Below are 20,051 nucleotides of genomic sequence, written 5' to 3' on the forward strand. Positions count from 1 at the left end.
TCGTGTATTCTAATTTGTTGCTTGTTTTTCTTCCCTTCCATAGCCATTATCTTTTGTCTTATGTAACAAGCTATTATTATTGGGCTAATTTCACTCAAAAGTCTATGACTCAGCTATTAATAATAGCAGAGATAAAGGAGCACTTTATCTGCTGTCTTTCAGATGGGTTTTAAGTCATACTGTTCCCAATGAGTCAGTAGCTCTTTGCCAAGAGCTTTTGAAATCCCCCACTTCTGCCATTTAAACTCATGCCTTTTTCACAACAGTAGTGAGCAGCACATTCAAACCCTCAGTATGTTCACCCACCCAGGACAGTACCGTGTCCTGCCTGCTCACACATCAATTTACATTTACTTTGTTATTCTGTCAATCTTTCTTTATACTCTCAGTCATCCTTCCTTTCCACAATTCAAATGAGTCATGGGATCCTGCAATCTGTTGTAATATAAGAACTTTTCCTACACACCTGTTGAAAATGGTTTCCTGAGAGCCCCACTAAAGGCAGTGACTTCAAGTACTTTCTAAATAGGGTACTGAGAATTATTTCTGTAGATGTGACTTTATTTAGCAGCTGAAGTACCCCAGTTTCATAACGCATCCTCCAAAAATATTTTCGTCTTTTAGCTTCTCCCTAAATTGGTAAAATGTGGCCTATCCTCTTTCGAGACTGCTGAGAAATGCTCTTCAACCGTGTTGTCTCTCAGACTGTTCAACTCTTGTCTTTGATCGGAATGAGAGGGAGTTAATTTTCACCACAGCAGCCCTTACAGGGTTGTGGTGAGCTCTGGTGGCCAGAAAGGTGTTGCCAACACACCAGTGCTGTGGCCACTGCTGAGCAGTGCTCACACAGCACCAGCCTCTCTCTCCAACATGCCAACCCCACTAGTAGGCTGGGGGTGGGCAAGATTCTGTGTGGGGACAGAGCCATGACAGCTGACTCAAACTGGCCAAAAGGATATTTCATATCATGTGATGTCTGGTCAGCACTAAAAGCTAAGGGAAAGGAGAAGGAGGTGGGGGGGAAGGTGTTTGTTCTTATGATGTTCCTCTTCTAGAGCAATCATATGTACAGAAGTTCTGCTTCCCAGGAAACGGTTGCCCATTACCTGCTGACGGGAGGCAGAGAATAAGTTTTTTGTTTTCCTCTGCTTCCACGTGCAGACCTTGTTTTTGCTTTATTAAACTGCCTTTTTCTTGACCCTTGAGTTTTCGTCCATCTTATTTTCTTCCCTCCCCCAGTCCTGCAGAGGAAGAGAGTGACAGAGTGGCTTGGTGGGCACCTGGTTTCCAACTGTTGTTCGTGAAAATCGGATTTGTTCCCCAGTGTGCAACAAGCCAATAATTACACATTTGACAGAGAAGTTGATTGTTTATTTCATAGTTGTGCAAGCCTGGGTGCTCGCTGATATTCCACAAATCAAGCACAGCAACTATCAAAACTTTCTACTAATTTATACATTTTAGCAAAAAAAGGACTTACTGTACATCGGCTATAAATTACATAGTTCTCTTATTAATTAGTATTCTATCTTCTGTTGATTAATTATTCTCTCCCTCCTCATGCTAAGTAGTCTGCATGCTCAGTCTCTTCTTTAGAGTTGATGGGTTTCTTGGGTCGGTGGCCCCTGAGTCGGTGGTCATGGGTCTCCCTGATGGAATTACCTTTTACCCAGATGGAGCTGATTTCAGCACAATTGCTGAGCTGGCTTTATTAGTTTCTTCCTTATTTTGGGAGTTCTGCCAAATTTCCTTGTGGCCCATAAATTCTGCATTCTTTGTGTCCACTATCAGTGGACATCCCTCTTCCCAAGCTTTATTAACCTCCATTTAGGTTTGAGATCACTGAAGCATGTCCAGCCCTAAATCTTACAAGGCAATTCTACTGACAAGCCATTTGCTTTTCTAACACATGGACATCACTTAGAGCTTGTTAGCTGCTTTTTCATGGATTAAATCTCCCTTCTTGTTGATTAGGCTTGAAACTACACAAAAATCAAACATCAAAAACCATCCCTTCTTATGTATTTTTTACATGTTCCCCATTTTGCAACACAACCAGGGTTAACCCACCACAAACTCCTAATTTTGCACAAATCCCAATCACAGGCCTTCTGTGAACATCCCTACAGGGGTCCACAATACATCTGTGCATTGTTTCCTTTTAGACCTCTGCTTTTTCCTCATGGCAGAACTATCAACATACAAACCTTTCATCGATGCAGGGTTTTACAGTGCTAACAGTTTTTCACAGTTTGCTGAAACTTTTTAAACTTGAATGGTTTTGGTAATGCTATATTACTATATTGTTATAATAGTAACAAGATAAATCAGTCACCACAACATATTCCTGCCCCTTTCTTTACCTAAAGACTTACATTAAATGCTTAGAAAAAGATGATCTTGTTAAATAAATCTACTTTTATTAAACAAGAAAACAGGACAAAAAGACATTTTTAGAAGCACAGTGTTCAGAAATCTGTCAAACAATTTGTGCTACCCATGGGGTTTTTTTTAGGTTCCTAGTTCATTCAATTCGAGCAGATTAAATCTAGAGATACTCATAGTCTTCAGGCGTTTTCCTTCTGCTTTCTACAATTGTTTGAGAATTCTCTGAAATTGTTGAAATTCAAACCTGTCTTACGAATTGTCCCCTGGACAGCTGGGGAAGGTTTGGCAAAGCCCTCTTTTTAAGCAGGGAGGGGTGCTGATGGTTGAGCTCTTATAGGGTGGAGGGACAACGAGAGCACAGCAGCATTAGTATGAATTCTTAACAAAAAAATTAGTTCAAAACTAGGATTTGGACCACTACAACTTGTCACTGTTTGAGGAAGCTCAGTGGCTGTAATTTAACCTGGCTCAGGGGAAGAATGGGATTGGGATTCAGACAGCCTGGATTCTGTTTCTGTATTTTCACTGCTCAAGTATCTTCAGTTGTTTCTGATTCTGTCTATCCTCTCTTCCTGTTAGGAAATGCATAAACAGCAAGCTGTCTGAAGAAAAGACCATCCTAATGGTGCTGACATCTCAAGAAACACAAATAGTTAACAATTTGCCCAGAGAGTTACAGGGAATGAGAAGGAGGTTGTGAAACAGGATCCTGTCCTATTGTTGCAAAATATAGAATATGTAAAAATTTTCTTTCTAAAAATTAGCAGCACTTCTGCTGTCTACACTAAAGAATTTTCCTTTCAAAGATATACTGGTGGCTGCAGCATGGCATAGTTTCAGAAGAGAGAAACCCTGCACAGTAATACTCTTGTTAATCATGTTCGACTTACTTCAGCAGCTAAAAAACAGCAGCAAAGGATGTTGATCCCAAGAACTGCGATTTTTTTTTCCTTACAGCTGTCTCTTAAATCTTGCTCAAAGGCAAATAGTGGAAATTAGACAGACTTTTCTTCATAGATGAAATTTCAGCTGCTGAAAACTCTTTCTGTCACATAAGCATTTGAAGGATGCTAAAGAACACATGCAGTGCAGGCAGCTCCGTGTGCAGCTGCAGTGGGAGCTGCAGGTTGAGCCCTGTGAGACGGTGGGATCCTGAGACAAGAGGCCATGAAATGCCAACCCTTTGCACAACAAAGCCCACAGGGACCTGTGACCCAGCCAGGTGACCAGACACTGAGACACAGCAGGAGCCAATGACCCCCAGACTTAGGTGTGCTTAGACTGTGAGGGTATAAAAGCCCAGGGGTTGCTTTGTTTGGGGTCCCGCATCAGAGGCTCCAGCTCAGGCTGTTACTTTGTTATTTAGTTACTGCACCAAGATTAAATTATTTAAAAAATAATTAAGGAAGGATGTCTGAGACTCTGCTATGGGAAACCTGGACTTGAGCCAGTTAGGGAACATGGTCTGGTTTATGAATGTGGGGTGTGTAGCTGTGAAGGGTCTTTAGTCCCAGATCAGGTGCTGCAAGAGTGACTGCCAGAGTGGCTCTTCAGTGATCAGACAGGGAAGTTTCCCTAACATGGAGATTACCTGTTACAATCCAAGAGTTGTTTCCCTTGTACCTTGAGTTGGACGAGACTCAGACACTTGGGCAGTGATGTCTCAGGATACACCTCTGTGTTTGATTGAGACCCAGAGAATTCTCCCGAAAAAGGACTTTTAGGAAATTCTTTTCTTTCTCTTTGCAGATGCGACCATGGCAGAACTACTTGCTTCAATAGCACAGCTCTCCTGCTCAGGTGACTGACTGCCAAATGATTCACACTGTAGCAGAGACAACATAAAAGTTACTCCTGATGTCTCTCTTGACATTTGGGATACTTCAATCTCATTACAAGGTGCGCATTAACTCATCACCTATTTAGAGAGTTAAGAACCAGCTGAGACATTCAGTATTTTGACATCCTGACATCTTTTTTATCACACTTTTAGTCTTGTCACCTGTAAGCAGTTTTACCATCCCATTTGGGTGTTGTTTGGGGAAGCATTTTTAAAATGCTGCATGTTTCTCAACTACAATAGGATAAATGCCATACAAATAATGGATACCAGCAGATATGAAGTCTTTGTTCAAAGCATTGTCCCTTTACTAAGCTGGAAAGTAACATGTCCTCTGACTTAAGGGGTTTATTTTACTGCTCTGATGCCATTGTGTTAGTCACCCTAAATCAGGCCAACTAAAATATCAGGTATAAACTTTTAAATACCTCTTCAGATTCACTCCAAATATTTTACAATAGTTACTGAATTAAATTCTTTTTAAGTTGTCACCTTATTATCTCAAGACTCCTTTAATATTTTGGAGGACAGCAAAATAAAGATGTATCAAACTCTTTTTCATTTAACATCCATGGAATTAATTTTTAATTGCTATTTAAAGTGGGATGATGAGCTAGAAGATGACATATACACCAAGGTTTAACCAGGATTGCCACACAGGTTACATTAACAAAGAAGCCACCCACACAACAAAAAGGTAGAGGTAAATCACATTGCTGAAGGACATAAATTGTACTTGCAATGGATTCACATGAAACACTGATGTGGGTTTTATTTGGCACACCATAGCCAGATGTTGGCTAGAAGCACCAGCAAACCTCAAAACAAAAGATTAAATGCTCACTAAGTGAGCAGTCACCTACACACAGGACCTGCTGGACCAGTGATCTAACCACAGAGAAATGGTACTTGGAGCCCACTAAGTGGGAGCAGGCAGAGGCATGAACAAGGTGAAGATATGGTCCCGCTCCTGCTACTTACCATTCAGAGCAAGGCTGTGTGAAATAGCTGCAAGAACATGTAGTAACTGAAGGATGCATTAGGCCAGCAGTGTGTACCTGCATGCCCATGGCCAGGAGGAAGAGGGGGAGGCACTCTGCGTCACATGCCTCTGAGTCACTGTGCCTTCTGGGCCAGTACCCTGGGTACAGTTTACAATCACCAGGACCTAACTTTTAGTCATCGAAGTCATAAAGAAGTGATGCCTGAGCAGATCCAAGGAAGGCACCTGAAGTCAGAATGCAATCAAAGAGAGGTTAAGGGTAAACAAAATCCAGATGGGGTTTGAATAACTACACTTCAACATAAACCCATGAAAATTTTATGCCAATCCTTTTTTCTTTCTTCCCCTTTTAATAATTGTGTGGTGGATGTAGTGCTAAGCTGATATGCATATTAGAAAAAAATGCTGGAAGTTGAAATATGTGGTAGATGAGCAAGTTTCAGCAGAGCCAGATGGAGAAGCAACTTTTAGTCTAGCTACCTAGATTAATTTCATAAGCACTTGCATGCACAGGTGATACAGATGCACTCATGTACTTCATGCACAAAAACTAATTAACTGGTATGAGGGCAATATTAGGGAGAAGTCCACATGTCTTAACACTAGCAGACCAATGCAGCTATTACTTAAAATAATGCTCATATTCTGTAACCATTCCTACATGATCTGCTGTTCCCTTTTCTCTGTGGCATCACTAAAGATAATGGGGACTTTGAGTCTGTACGCTACAATCAGGAAGAAAAGTACACCTGTGTAACTGAAGTATGGATTTTATTTCATGAACTAATGTCAGTAATGTCAAATGTCAAGTTCCTTGACCTCACTGCCTTATCTTGCAGATTTTATATGCCTGATCTCATAGTGCATGCTTCTTTGCACGGCAGCTTTTCAAATTATTATATCAGTAAATTATCTGTAAGCTTAAAAATTCACCTTCTTTCACTTGAAATTGGTGGAGTTGCTCTGTCTGTGGACTGTGCAATCTTCACTGCATTAAGGTTATTAAGTGTTCAAGGTAACAGTTTTGAAGCTGATGAGGTCATTTTCTTGATGGTTCCTCCCTGAGGGAAAAAAAAACATGCTAGGGAAGGAATTTTCTGGTGCTCGTTTTTCTAAAATGGTCCTTTCAGGATACTTCCACTTGTTTCAAATTAGGGGAAAAAACTTGTTAATTTTGCAAAGGAATGGACCAATATAAAATGTTACAGTCCCACAGAAGAGTCAATGTAAAGACAGACAACTTCACTTCAGCTGTTATAAAGGTTTTTTGAACTTCCATTAGCCTTTTGCTGACATGCTTTGGAGGCTTCACAGACCTCTCTGCTCCATGAGAGATCTGTAGAAACAATAAAATCTAGGTAGTGGATCACAATAAAAAATTGGAAAGTTAGTTTTTTAATTATTCCTGAACGTGACCCTTGGGTGCTTACATACAGTAACCTTGAATCTTATTTACGCTTAAAAATGATTTGTCCTAACACAAAACACACACTAGTTTTTCTTTGGAGTCAATTGAAATCTTAAATCATTACTCTGGGGACAGGGCCCAACAAATTGTTTCCAGTATGCAGGAGAAAAGATGAAATTAACACTGAATATTCAAGAGAAAGCTAGTTTCACAGTAAGAGCATATGGTTAATATGGGCTTCCTTTTGGAAGTAAATACGGGTCAAGTCTTGGCTGATGCAGAAGGACAAGGAAGATGCTCTTCTTTTAAGATGTTTGTAGTACTTCATCACTACTGAAAAAAATTCTGTGAATTTGTAGGGCAGAAACAGGAAAATTTACAAGCAGTACAGCATAATGGGAACTCATGACACTGAGACTGGCACAAATGAATGTAGAAGATAAACTGGACTTGACTGAGGTTTTATTTTCCCTTCTTTCATGTAAATATTGTTTCTTTGAAGTAACATTGGCAAAAGCAATTCAAAGCTCAGCTACAGTGTACACAGCACTGGTATTTCTTTGCAGCAACTTTTGTTGTAATAAAAAAAAAAGTAGGACCTTTTACCTTGAAACAGTTCTTTTCATCTTCAAAGCATTTTCACAAATGCATTCTAGCTAATCTAAACACCCCTTTAATGCAGTTAAGGTTGATTATCACCGTGATTATGACTTTACAGGAGGGACAGAGTTTAAAGTACTTAAATGTGTAAAAGTATTTGATGTCAGAAGAGGTATTAAAACTCAAGGGTCACTAAGTCCTAATTGTCTGCTCACACTAGATCTTCTCTCAATTTTGGTTTCCACTGTAAAGAATTATATTCTTGTAAATAGACTGTTTTCTATATTTAACTAAATATTATATTATTTGTGTATTAAAGTGTTTCTTAAATTAATAAGAATGTTTCAGTTTATTTGACCAAGATTTCTAAGCTCTGTGAGGCATATGACCAAAACTATTAACATAGTTGCAGGAAACTTAAATTGTCAGGTGTTCCCAGACTTCTAAGGACAGGGTTTTCAGGCACTGACTACATGTGGATTTTCACCAAAATTTTCGCAAAAAATGACATAAAAAATTACTTTACATTTAAGTTCGAAAGGCCTTCATCTGATATGTAAACTACTTATTTTCATCTAAGGGTTCTTTTGTATTTTATGAATCGTGTAATGTGTAAATGAAACTTAGTTTTTACACATTATTTTAACTTAAGATAAGAAAACACTGTTCATGAGACACAGACAACTGAAATAGTGAGAAATCAAAGCAAACAGATTTCAAGTAATTGTGCATTTATTTTATTTTTGAAAAGGCGAAACGTTTTTTATTTAGATAACTGGATTTACATTCCATCACTTAGAACATGAAGTACAAAGTTCAACCTCTAGGAAAATACAAAGCTATCACTTTATTTCAAGGTTTTCTATAATGTCATAAGTGGAATTGTGAACTGAAACTGCAATTTCTACAGGAACTCTCTAACCTGTGTCTTTTTAAGAAAGTACGTTCATCATGTTTTCCTGAGCATCGTGGTATTGCTGGGGTGGTGTTTGATTACCTGCTTCCAAATCCAAAATGGCTGCTGCAGAAAACTGACTTCTCACAATGATAAATGCTGTGTTAAAAAATTCTAGATTATATCTTAATGATGAACAGTCACTGTACTGGATTCCACCTCTCAATTCTATCATGGGATTTTAATTTTAAGATATTCAAAACTGAGAAATAAAAAAACATATGGTCTATAGAAATGAAAATATTTAAAAATGTTAATTTCATAGAGCACCGTTTCTTACCTGTTATTGATTAGTTAAATCATTCAGAAGGCTTAAATACATGTATTCCTTAATCCAGGTTATAAAATGATATAAGTAATGGGAACTCATTAACTGCTGATAAACAGCTCACTTGAAGAAGTGCAAAATTTCATATTGATACAGGTTTTTCTTCTAGCAAACTGCTAAACTGAAACTCACATGGCATTAAATGTGAAAAGGTACTTAGTTTGTCTGCAAGACTGCAGTTTTTCAGCTCCTTTTCTGATTCTGAGTCTAGGCTATTCATCCATTGTCTGGACTGCACCAAAACAGTGGCTCAGATCAGCCATCTTCAGAAACTCCATCTAATGAAGCTCCTTTTCAGCTTCCATCTCAACCTTTCTTGAACTATTTCTGTCATTAACAATTCAACATGAGTAGGCTTTTCTGCTTGCTGCTCACATGTAACGTGGATATATGGAAAGCTTTATGCAGAGAAATACTCCTACAAAACACACACAGGAACAGAGAATCCACAGGTGTGAAGTTGGAAAGCTGATTCCTCTCTGGTCAGCTACAGTATCAAGCTCCCACGAACGGCCTGTGTAAGAACAGCCAGAATGTTTTAAACAGAACTAAGAGCCAATTGTCTCTGAGAGTTTAAATAGTGAATACTTCCACACTATTTAAGCAAAGTGAGCTCTCATATTCAAAAAGCAAATAAATTGCACACAGTTGTGGTAAAAGACACAACTGACACAGCTTCTTGTAATCAATGGATGAACATTGTAGCAGAATTAAACAGAAGGAATTGCCAAGAATTATTCACTAAGAGATTCTGTACACTAAGAGTAGAACATATAACTTCAATGCAATGAGAAAAATGAGGTAAGTTTCAGACTTAGCGTGGTATTATGGCTACACACTGAAGAAGAACTTATCTGTAACTTCACCTGACAAACTGTAATTTCAGGCTGAAGAAGTTAACATGTAACTTTACCCACATCCTTCTTTCTCCCTTTATTAAACTACAATTTTCCAAAACCATATTTCTCATCAGTACAGTCTACACTTTGAACTGCAGTAAGAAGGCTTCAGCCCTGGTGACAAATATCTCAGCAGTGTATGAAGATCTCTAACATACACTGAAGACAAGAGGATAAAGTGTTTAAAGCTGTACAGAGAGCACATTCCAGCTGAAGCACAAGTTCAGCATTAGCTGCTACTGCCTCAGATTATCAGGAATATTCTTTTCCTCTTGGTGTACAAAGAACTGCCTCAAGATCTTAGCAGCTAAAATCTAGGACGTATGTTCAGTGATGAGTCTGAGTGTTCATTTACCAGCAGATATGTGACATTTCTTTAACAGGCAGGTAGCACTAAGGGCATGTGAGAATGGCATGTCTGGGTGCCCGAGGTGTCTCCAATAGATAATGTAGCTTTAAAGAAAATATGTGAAACACTTTTTCATACTTCCAATTAACAAGGTAACAGCTGTTTTTGAAAGCTCTACATCTGATATTTATACCTACCTATAGAAGCAAAATATATAAACACATTGATGTTTCTCAAAATGCAGGATTGTGTTATGGCAAAACAAATGTTCCACTTAAAATAAGAAAAATACCACAGGTAGGAAAACTGTAATTATAATAAAATAGTTTTTACCTTATTCTATCACTTGAAGCTCTATTTAGCTTGGAGAGCTAAACATATATACTTTTTACATATGTGTACTTCAGAAAGGACTTCCCCTTCCCCCCCAAACATGCTTCGGTTTGTTCTCAGAGTCATTTTGGGGTATTGAAAAGATCACCTTCAATTCCACTTCTGTTGACAAATTAATGAATTTGGGGCGGGGAGTCAAATAAACTGCTGTGTCTCCAGAAACATGGGAGGGAGGTCTGACCGGGATATGAACCGTCTGAAAGTTAAGTTTCCAGAGAGACCGAGCCAATGCTTAGCATCTTGAGAACATACCTGCACCTTTAAGTAGACAAACCATTGCGATCACACCAACCGCAGCACCGCTCCGGTCCCAAGCAGCGGAGGCTCCCGGAGAGTCACAGGAAAACGCGCAGGTCAGAAGGATTAAGAAAAGAGCAGGACGTGTGCTCAAGGCTGAGAATTCAAGAGTTATTTAAACACGGCAGCATTCTCTCTGACCGAACAACGAAGGCGCTCCCGAGGCGAGAGCTCTGTGGGGGAGCAGCGGGGACACTCCGCTCCCGCGGCGGGCCCTCAGCGCGGGCGGGTGCTGCCCCCCAGCGGCGGGAAGCGCGCCTTTCCCCCCTCCCGGGGCCGTGCCCCGCCACCCGCGGCGCCGCCCCGCCCTCCCGCCAACATGGCCGCCGCCAGCGCCGCCGCCGCCCCGGGACCCGTGAAGGTAAGCGCGCCTCCGCCCCGTCGCGGGGCAGCGGCCGCCGCCGCCCGCAATCCCTCCCCGCCTGTCGCCTCCGCCCCCCGCCCCGGGAGCGGGATGGCGCGGGCGCCGCCGCCGCCCTCCCGGCGCTGCCGAGCGCGTGGCCGGAAGCGCTGCCTCCCTCCCTTCCCCGCTCCCGGCCGCCCTTCCCGCCTTCGCGCCGGGAGCGGGCCCGGCAGCCCGGCGGTGCCGGGCGGGAGAGCAGCCGCGGTGCCGGGCGGTGCCCGGCCGAGCGCTCCCGCGGCCGGGGCCGTTCGGGGGCTCCCGCGGCCGTCTCGGCAGAGACGATCTTTTAAAAAATTTTTTAAATGAAATCCGGAGGCCCTTGCTGAAATTTCCGGGTATCCGACCCGGCCGCGGTGTGTCGGGTTTGTCAGTGAGAGGGACCGTGGCACTGTGTCCGTGAACGTGCGCGGAGCCCGAGGCTGCAGCAGGAGCGAGCAGTGCGAAAGTTCCCGCTAAGACCTGTCGGTCCGCCGCGTGTGCTTGAAAAGCGGCTCAGAGCGGCGGTGGTACCAGCGCCGGGCAGGCCTGTGGGCAGGCTGAAACCCCGGGACTGCGTTTTAATAAACTACAAATTCTTTTTCTCAGGTGAAGTAACTCGCCCCATTGTTTCGGTGTGTGGAGAACAGTTACAAGCTGTGTTCAGTTTACAGGTGTATTCTCTTAATGCAGTTTGATGATCTTCTTTAAGCAAAAGTCTTTGTAGTGCCATCCTCTCCCTCCCCTCCATATCCCCAAAACAGAAGAGAGGAATACAGAGGGATTTGTTGGTCATTAGTTGTCACAGAGACTCGTAGGTGATCATGACAATGTTCAGGACCCTCAGACGGACAAGTGTAATCTGTTACTACACTGATATTTCCATGCTTGTGCTTAAACCTACTTGGGGAATTTCATCAAACACCAGATGAAAAATGGCATATGCTTCAATGTGATTGTTGCTTGGACTTCCACAGAGAAATGCTTTTGATTTTTTAGTTACTGGTGTGATAACTTTTTGTTAGGTTTCACTTTTGCTGCTCTTTATTCCAATGTTTGAGATGGGCAATATTAAAATAATTCATATTTCACTCTACTGCAATGCCATTTTACTTTAGATTTAATTCCAGATATCCTTAGATACAGCCTCCATTAGTTTTTACAAGTTATGTCCTTTGTATCCCTTTGTAGGATGCAATCAGTGTCTGGGATGGAGCATACAATCTTTCCATTCTTGAGGTCACTCCTAGATGTGACTGTCTCTGGCTTTTGAGGAAAGGTGAGGCGGTTCTCCCTGAGTGAAGTTCTCGCTACCGTTCCATACCTTCCGTGCCTGGGCTCGTAGGTGGGGATAGAACTCAGCTCCCTTGACAGGGTGTCGTGGTTTAGGAATGATATTCTTCAATTTAGTGTTCCCACTGAAAGCACTCCAAACCATGCCGCTGGTTCACTCACCCCTCCTCCTCCTCTGTGATAGGATGGAGAGGAGAATTGGAGGCACAAAAGGTAAAGATCACGGGTTGAGATAAGAACAATTTACTGGAAACAGCAGTAAGAAAACAAACATTAACAGCAACAATATTAGTAAGGAAAGTGTACCAGAGAGGCGAGAGATTCTTATGCAAATGCTCACCACTGCACCTTCACACTACCCCGACTGGGAAGGGTCCCCATCCTCCCCGGGAAGGGTCCCCATCCTCCGTTCCCAGAAAAGGATGTGAGGTAGTATAGAATAACCTCTGTGTCCTGGCCATGCTCCCTCCTGACTACTGCAGAAATTAATCCTGTCCTGGCCTGAACCAGGACACAGGGTATCTCCTCCACTGAGCCTAGAGCATCTGCATTCCTTTTGGTAATTCACTAGAAAATTTGGAAAGCAGAATTTAATATAGAATCAGATTGCCTAGCTCCCAGATGCAGATAATAATTCTGGAGATTATATATACTGGACGAAAAATAATTGTCAGAGAGATAAATTTAAATTTAGGGATAGAGCTGCCAGCTCCAAGTTGACATTACATGGTTGAAGAAGCAGCTGCTTCAAAAATCTCTGCTGACCTAACTTTCCTTCCACTGGAATAGTGCTCCAGCACATTATAAGTCATCCCAGCATTTCTCTAGCCAATGTTGCTTTGGTGGCCTGAGGGTTGACCAGACTGCCACTGAGGTGTTTTGCAGTGGGGAAGAAGGCAGAAGCAAAATCAACATAGTCTAGCTCTTCTTCTGTGCTCTGTGTTCTCCACCCTGGGAGCTGTGAATATTTTGCAAGCTCATTGCACTGCTGCCATTTCTGACAGCATGGCCATTGGTGTTAAAGCCTTCTCGGAAACTCAACAGTGCAGCACAAGCACGTATTGATGAAGCTGCAGCAGCAGGAGTAGGAAGCCTGAGAGCAGATTTGAAAGCAACCACACCAGCCTATGCTGCCCCAGGTCAGGTGTGCTGCTTTCTGGTACAGGGACAGTCCATTATAGTGATGGATCTGTGTGTTCATAAGGACCTTAAAGCATTGCAGTTCCAAAATAACTTCTATATCATGTATCTGTAGCTGATATCTCCAGCATTGCACTGTTTTCCTCAGTCCCAACAACTTTCACTTTGCCAGATGTAAAAGTTCAGGAAGGTAAACATTTCCTTTTGAATATACTTAAATCATAACAAGTGCTATAGGAAGCTAAAACTAGTTCGGTTACTGAAGGGACCATTTTTTACCTAGATTTAAAAAGCACCAAACAAACACAAAACCCCAACCAAACAAAAAAACCCCCAACCATCAAACAAACAAGCAAAAAAAACCAAAGGAAAAAAACAAGGACCGTTTTGGTAATGTCTTCTGTTAATGTGGCAATATCACTGTTTACTGGATGCATGCAAGAACAATGTTAAATATGGTCTTTTGTTGATTTTGTGTTGTATGATTGCTCCTGTTGCACGCCTTCCACAATTCTTAAGGCTGTATTTTATTCATCCTAAAGTGTATATAGCTTTTTGGATTTTCATGAGAAATCTAGCAGTCTGAACGTTCGTGATAACTAAGCAACGCGAGTAACGTGGGAACAGACCATCAATATTACTGCAAAAAACGATCTAGGTCTCCCCTAATACTTGTGTGTGTTCAGGATTGGAGTCGTAGGTTATTACTGCTATTTTCCTTTGCGCTGCTCCTCGTGCTCCACAGGGGGGTAGCAAAAGGAAGTAGGAGATCGGTCAAAACTACTTCATCGTATCAGGGTTTACAGCATCTGGTGTGGAAAGCTTTCTTAGAGAAGTATTGGGTGTGTATTGAAGACCACATCTGCTTGTTGAAAAGAAATGCATGATAGCCAGCTAATACAGTGGTTGAACAAATGGGGTCTCTGTGAATGTGAAAGTAAGAAAAAGCTACAGAAAGAGGCAGTTCTGTGTGTGTTGTGGAAGCGGGGGTGTTGTATGTTGAAATCTGGAGGTTTTACTTGGGAAATCTTCAGTCTTTGTGGTAACAAGTTATGTCAGAACGGTTCAGATTTTTTTTTTACCGTGATAAACAAATCAGTTATGAATTCTTCAATATGAAAGTGATACAAACTTTGCAACAACAAATGAAGGGGAAAAAAAAGAACATTTTCTCGGTGGTGATAGTGACATCATTTTTAAATACCATTACTAAGCTTTCAGTTGTGAAAAGCTTGGCAGTACCCATTCCATCCAAAGAGCTGCAAGTGTTCTGTACTTAAGAGAAAATCTGTCTTGACTGAAAATTGAACTGTCTAAAGAGTGACAAAAACAAGTTACTTTCCAATTATGAACTAGAAACAAGAAAATTCAGATGCATTTTTCTTTAGCTGGAATATGAAATCACAGGCAAATTTAGTCTCAATAAGAATATATGTTTCAATTTAGCCTTTTTTTTTCTTTCTCCTTTTTTACAAAAGAACTAGATCAGATGAGTGAGAACAAGAAATTGGTGATTACCAAAGGATGACAGATAGGTGGTAATTGTGAGTCACTTCGTGCTTTTTCACTATAAATTGTATCAAGACACAATGGGGATTTTAGTTGGGGAACTTCTTAGATTTTGTCAAGTCAAAATTTTTTTCAATAATGTTTTCGTTATTTTGGATGTACAATGCTGCATAGTAATGCCTGTGTCCTGGAGTAGAGTTAATTTCTTCTCAGTAACTGGTACAGTGCTGTGTTTTTGATCTGGAGTGAGAATAGTGTTCATTACACACTGATGTTTTAGTTTTTTGCTAAGTCATGTTTATCCTGAGTTAAGGAATTTTTTTTTTTCCTGTCTCATGCTCTGCCAGTGAGGAGGTGCACAAAAGAAACTGGGAGAGAGCATAGGCAGGGCAGGTGATCCAAACTGACCAGAGGGGTATTCCATACAATAGAACATCATGCCCAGTATATAAACTGAGAGAGTCACCCAGAAGGGGATCCAATCTGGGCTCGGGAAGGGGGGTCTGGCATCAGAGTGGTGAGCAATTGTACTGTGCATTACTTGTTTTTCCCTTTTCGTTTTCATTATTATTATAATTTACCATTATTACTGTGTTTTATTTATTTTCAATTATTAAACTGTTCTTATCTCAACATAAAAGTTTTACTCTGATTCTCCTCCCCATTCCACTGGGGTAAGGGGGGAGGGAGGAGGAGCTTGAGTGAGCAGCTGCTCAATTTCCAGCTGGGGTTAAACCACGACAGCCTGCTATTCTGTATGGTGGTTATGTGTAAGACTGTTTTTCTCCATGTAAACAAGAAGCCTTTGTTGTAATATGATTTATGCATGCATTTCGCACTCATCAGAGGCATTCCCAAATAACACTCTTCATTTTTATATTGCAAATAAATTTTGAGTTGGCACATCTTTGTGCACTTTTCCATAGCTTTTTTTTTATTTGGTATTTCAAAGAGAGAATCATAGGGTAGGGCATTGGCAAGTTAAATACAATTGTTTGAAATCAGTTATTTGAAATTTCCATTCTGGGAAGCTGTGTTGGGCGTATTACGTTTTGTTGTTCTGTAGTCTAGTCCCATCTTGAGCAAAAACTACATTTTGTAGCTGCCTGGTTAGTTTTTCAGCGTGCCATTAAATGTAAATTGCAAGAAGACTAATGTGTGCTTTCTGTGTAAGATCGGAATTATCGGTGGAACTGGCCTGGATGATCCGGATATCTTAGAAGGAAGAACAGAAAAATATGTTGACACTCCTTATGGCAAGGTCTGTATAACCTTTATATTTATTAATGAAATTTTTTGCCGTTCTTCAAGATGTATGTGTGTGTGGTTTAAGAATTTTCAAACTGTTAAATGAATGTATAAGGGAGGTCCCAGCACAAGACTATTCTTTTTATTTGCTATGTATTGTGTAGTTCTTAATTTCTAGAAATGAAGTATTGTAAAGATGATGTGCAAAGGAGACTATGCCTCTTCTCATTTGTAGATTTGACGAATTTGCAAACTCAGTCCTGAATTTGCAATCAAGAGATAAACCCTCTCTTTCAAGTTTGTGCTGTTATATGACCTGTATTATCTGTCAGATCCATCCAGGAACCTTTCCAAATTGCAGAAAACTGTCGTTTGAAGTATATGGGCCACCATTTTCCCTGTAACTACTGAGTTATACTTTACATGCTAATGTAAGGTCGTGCTTATAACCACATAATTTGAAAATGAAGCTCTGAGACTGTTTTTGTGACACAGATGTTCTTGAACAATTCTCCTTCACATTGATTCAGTCCCTTCTCTCAGTAAAAGGAAGTGGAGGCTGAGGCTGTTGCTCTGTACACAGCGTTGGCGGTGTTGTGAAGGATAGGTCCTGTCACAAAGCATTTATACTAGAAACAGGCAAGACAAAGGATGAGGAAAATCAAGGGTGAGAGAGGTTCTAGTTGGCACAGGAAGTTCATAGAAGAATTGGATCTTAGATATTCTGTACTGTCATAAGACATGGGGAGTCTGTGTGCTTTATGATTGCCATTGGAATTACATCGAATTATATCTTATGAAGTCTAGCAGTGTAAGCTAGTATACATAACAATGAAACATCTGGTATGCAGTAGCAAGTGCTATTTTATGAGTAAAAGCTTGCCAGAAAGCTCAGTGGTATGGTGTGTGATTGAACATCTGAATCTGTGCCCCCCCTCAAAAATGGTTTAAGGTGGAAGTAAGAATGTGAAAAGCAAGAGGAGTTTGTGTGCACACCATTCAGGAAGGGGAAGGAGATCAAGATTAAGGGAGGGAAAAAAATAATCAGAAAAAACACATTTGGCTTTTCTACCGTCTTTCAAAATGAGTCAACAAACTGTGTTAGAATGAAGGGAACTGGCCTTCTGTGTTTTTCTATAGTGTACTTTCCAAACGTATCCAGCATTGTTCTGAAGGAGAATCCACTGGCTAAACCAAACCAGTTGCCGTTCATTCCCTGTCATGAATGTTCACAGCACGGATGTGTTTGGAGACTGCTGACAAAGCAAAAGTAACACTGTGCTTTTAGCAGGTATTAACTGAACCCTTATTGTCTAGGAAGGATGAAACAAGTTCTCCCTCACAGGTTCAGATCAGATTTAAGGGCACATTGGCAGCACAGCGTTTGAAGGTCTATTCTGTCATGGCACTGAGATGCAACAGGATTTGGGTGACACAAATTCTGCAGTGCAGCAGGGTTTACTGTTACTGAGAGGAGTGGGAGTACTTGCAGGATAGGTCCTGCACAAGGGAGTAGAAAAAGCTTCCTCAGTCGCGTATCTTCAGTCTATATGGAAGGCTTTTTAAGTTTCATTTAGTAAGCAGATTAGCTGGTGTCTTTTTTTCCTGTGTTCTTCACAGAATGCAATATGAATAGGAGAAAATAAATCTTGGTACCTGTTGTGGTTTGTGAGAAACCTTGATCGATAGACTGGCTTTGTCTGAGCCTGTGTATTATGCACTTAGCATGGACTCAACTTAAAAGCTCATTAAAGTTTTTTCTCTGTCTAAGGGGGGTCGGGGTATAACTGAGATGTCAGGGTAAGAATCCAAGCATGAATTCCAGGTAGTGTGGTGAGTTAAACTGGGACTGTGAAGCTGACCTGGATGGACTGTGAAAGAGAACACAGCCAAACAGCAAACTTTTATCCTTAACCCTGATGACCTGTCTTCCTTCTCTGAGATCTGAACTTCTAAGAAATGAGACCATTGACCTGATGCTTGTTTCATGTAGATTCCCTCCTCTGTAAGGTCACATCAACTTCAGTGGTTCAATGCAGTTTGCATCCTCATGGAGCAACTGATGGATCAGCCTTAGTGTGAGAAGTGCAGAGCTTGGTGAATGAGTTACAGGCGCATAAAGTGCATTGAACTGGGTCGAGTTGATGGACTTCCACTGAAGCAGAAACAAACCTCACAGATTCAACTGGTATCATTAGGTGGATCAAAATTCACTTATTTTGCTGCTGAGACTTTTTAGTATTCAGGAAGGAGGGTTACACAACCTGCCTCTCATTTTAGAACTACAGAGTTGAGACGAGCAACTATTGCAAGAGAGCAATTGTAGGTTTTTTTGAGTGTGCTTTGAAAAGTTTAGAAGTTTGTGGTTTGTTAGTATTTTTTCTGAAGATGTGTCTTGTTCTCGATTGTTACTTGAAAGAAAACCAAATGGGGATTTTTCTGCCGTAAAGATACTTTGTCATAGAGCTGTGACATCACTGGAGAGAGAATCTGCCTGAAATTTTAAGAAGTAAAGGACTTAATCTAAATAAACTTCAGAACTTTTTGATCTTTATTTTCTGAGAGAAGTGGGAGATGCAACATCAGCCTATTTAGTTCAAGCAAAAGTAGGAAGAGTGAAAGTGAATGGATGTCAAAAGGAAAATGCAAGGCACAGTTAAAAAAGTATGCCCATTTCCTTCTATTATGTAGAAAAGCAAACTGTACAATTCTACTTTATATAAATTTTGGAGTTTAATTCTTAAGTTTCTTGGCAAGAACATAGCCAAGAGATTTTTGGCTGAAAACCTTTGTTGTGTGTCTTTAATGCTGTTTCTTTTCTTTTAGAAGATGAATAATAGCTTACATTTTGTTCATATAGAGTTCCTTGAGTTGTCTTCTGCTTGGCTGTCTCAAATCATAAGAATCATTTGATAACAAAACTTAATATTAAGGAATGTGGAGATATTTTTTCAGGTGAAATATTGAAAAGGTTACAGGAAACTAGTATGGTAGATTTTGTGTTTCTCTGTGTTGACATTGGTCCTCCTATCATCTTTCAAGTTACATTAATGATAATGAAAATGCACTACATTAGTTTAAAAAAATAAATAAACTTACAGCTCTTAATATTCCATCTGTCTTTCTCCTTTGTCCGATTTCAGTGCATAAAAAATTTGGTGTTCTATTGAAAACACCCTGACACCATTGGGGATTCTATATATGGAAAACAGTGTTCTCCTGCAGGATAATAGATGCTGTTCCAAGCAATTTTATCTTCATGATTGAATTTTGAAGCTACTACAAAGCTTTGTTCAGAATATACTTTCAGTTAGATTGTTTTACTTTCTGGATGACAGATCTTGGTTCCGAATCACCTTTTCCCAGTTGGGCAAAATATCTTGCTGTTCTAGAAAACTATTCTAGGGGCTCCCCCTCTTTTTCTGGTCATAGGCGTATCTGGCAAACAAAGCAAGAGGGAATTTGGCCTTGCAATGATCTTTGTGTGCTTACATTAGGAAAAATCAGACCATGTAATGTAACACTTACACACCTCTTCTGCCTCCCGAAAACAAGGTGCATAATTTGGTTTGTAAACTAGCTCACAGGTTAAATGGAGGCTCGGGGAACCTCTGGATACTTTTCATCTCAATTATTCCTTGATTTTTGTTTTCCTTGGAAATAAACTTAAATCTACCACCCGCAATAAATTTAAATCTGTCACTTCTAAAACAAAGGGTTCAGTCTTCAACTTACTAATCTTTACTTTTGACTTTGATAGGAGGCAAGGACTTTTGCTGGATGTCCTCTTTAGTTTATAGGAGTACTTTTGTATCCTGGTGTGAACTAAGTGCTTATTACTTCACACAGCAAATGTGTGTAAACAAAACAAAACCCCAGTTGCTAATTATTGTGAACCTTCCTTGTTATGGAATGTTGTAACATCACAGCTAGCAACTAGGCAACAAGGCTTTTGCCCTGTTTAAAATTTCACTCCTAAAGGAATATTTGCTTCAGAAGAGTATATGTGAGGTGCAGTAAAG

At 40.5% G+C, this 20,051-nt stretch overlaps 1 protein-coding gene and 1 long non-coding RNA gene across 12 annotated transcripts in view; one reads left to right on the top strand and one right to left on the bottom strand.

Annotated features, from left to right (window-relative positions):
* Positions 1 to 4,836: 4,836 nt before the first annotated feature.
* LOC127466492 (uncharacterized) lies at positions 4,837 to 10,720 on the bottom strand. Of its 2 annotated transcripts, none has more exons than XR_007902762.1 (3): positions 10,416 to 10,720; positions 6,175 to 6,292; positions 4,837 to 5,456 (listed from the first exon to the last, which is right to left on the bottom strand). It is a non-coding gene; the product is annotated as an uncharacterized LOC127466492 (long non-coding RNA). The 2 variants fall into 2 exon arrangements; XR_007902761.1 differs by having other exon boundaries at positions 6,165 to 6,292.
* Positions 10,721 to 10,761: 41 nt separating this feature from the next.
* The window catches only part of MTAP (methylthioadenosine phosphorylase), a 29,077-nt gene continuing 19,787 nt past the window's right edge, over positions 10,762 to 20,051 (top strand). For 3 of the 10 annotated variants that reach the window (XM_051777309.1, XM_051777311.1, XM_051777315.1), the window contains exons 1-3: positions 10,762 to 10,821; positions 12,031 to 12,118; positions 15,956 to 16,042. Coding sequence is in view for 6 of the 10 variants with exons in the window: in XM_051777315.1 (XP_051633275.1) it covers positions 16,020 to 16,042 (23 nt within the window). In the remaining 4 variants the exon portion in view is untranslated. Of the gene's footprint in view, positions 10,822 to 11,103; positions 11,449 to 12,030; positions 12,119 to 15,504; positions 15,747 to 15,955; positions 16,043 to 20,051 lie in introns of those variants that run through there. The other 7 variants (XM_051777308.1, XM_051777313.1, XM_051777310.1 and 4 more) reach the window with 6 other exon arrangements.

Source organism: Manacus candei, unplaced genomic scaffold (genome assembly GCF_025592945.1).
Source record: "Manacus candei isolate 608988 ecotype Guabito, Panama unplaced genomic scaffold, ASM2559294v1 h1tg000010l, whole genome shotgun sequence".
Classification (NCBI taxonomy): Eukaryota; Metazoa; Chordata; class Aves; order Passeriformes; family Pipridae; genus Manacus; species Manacus candei.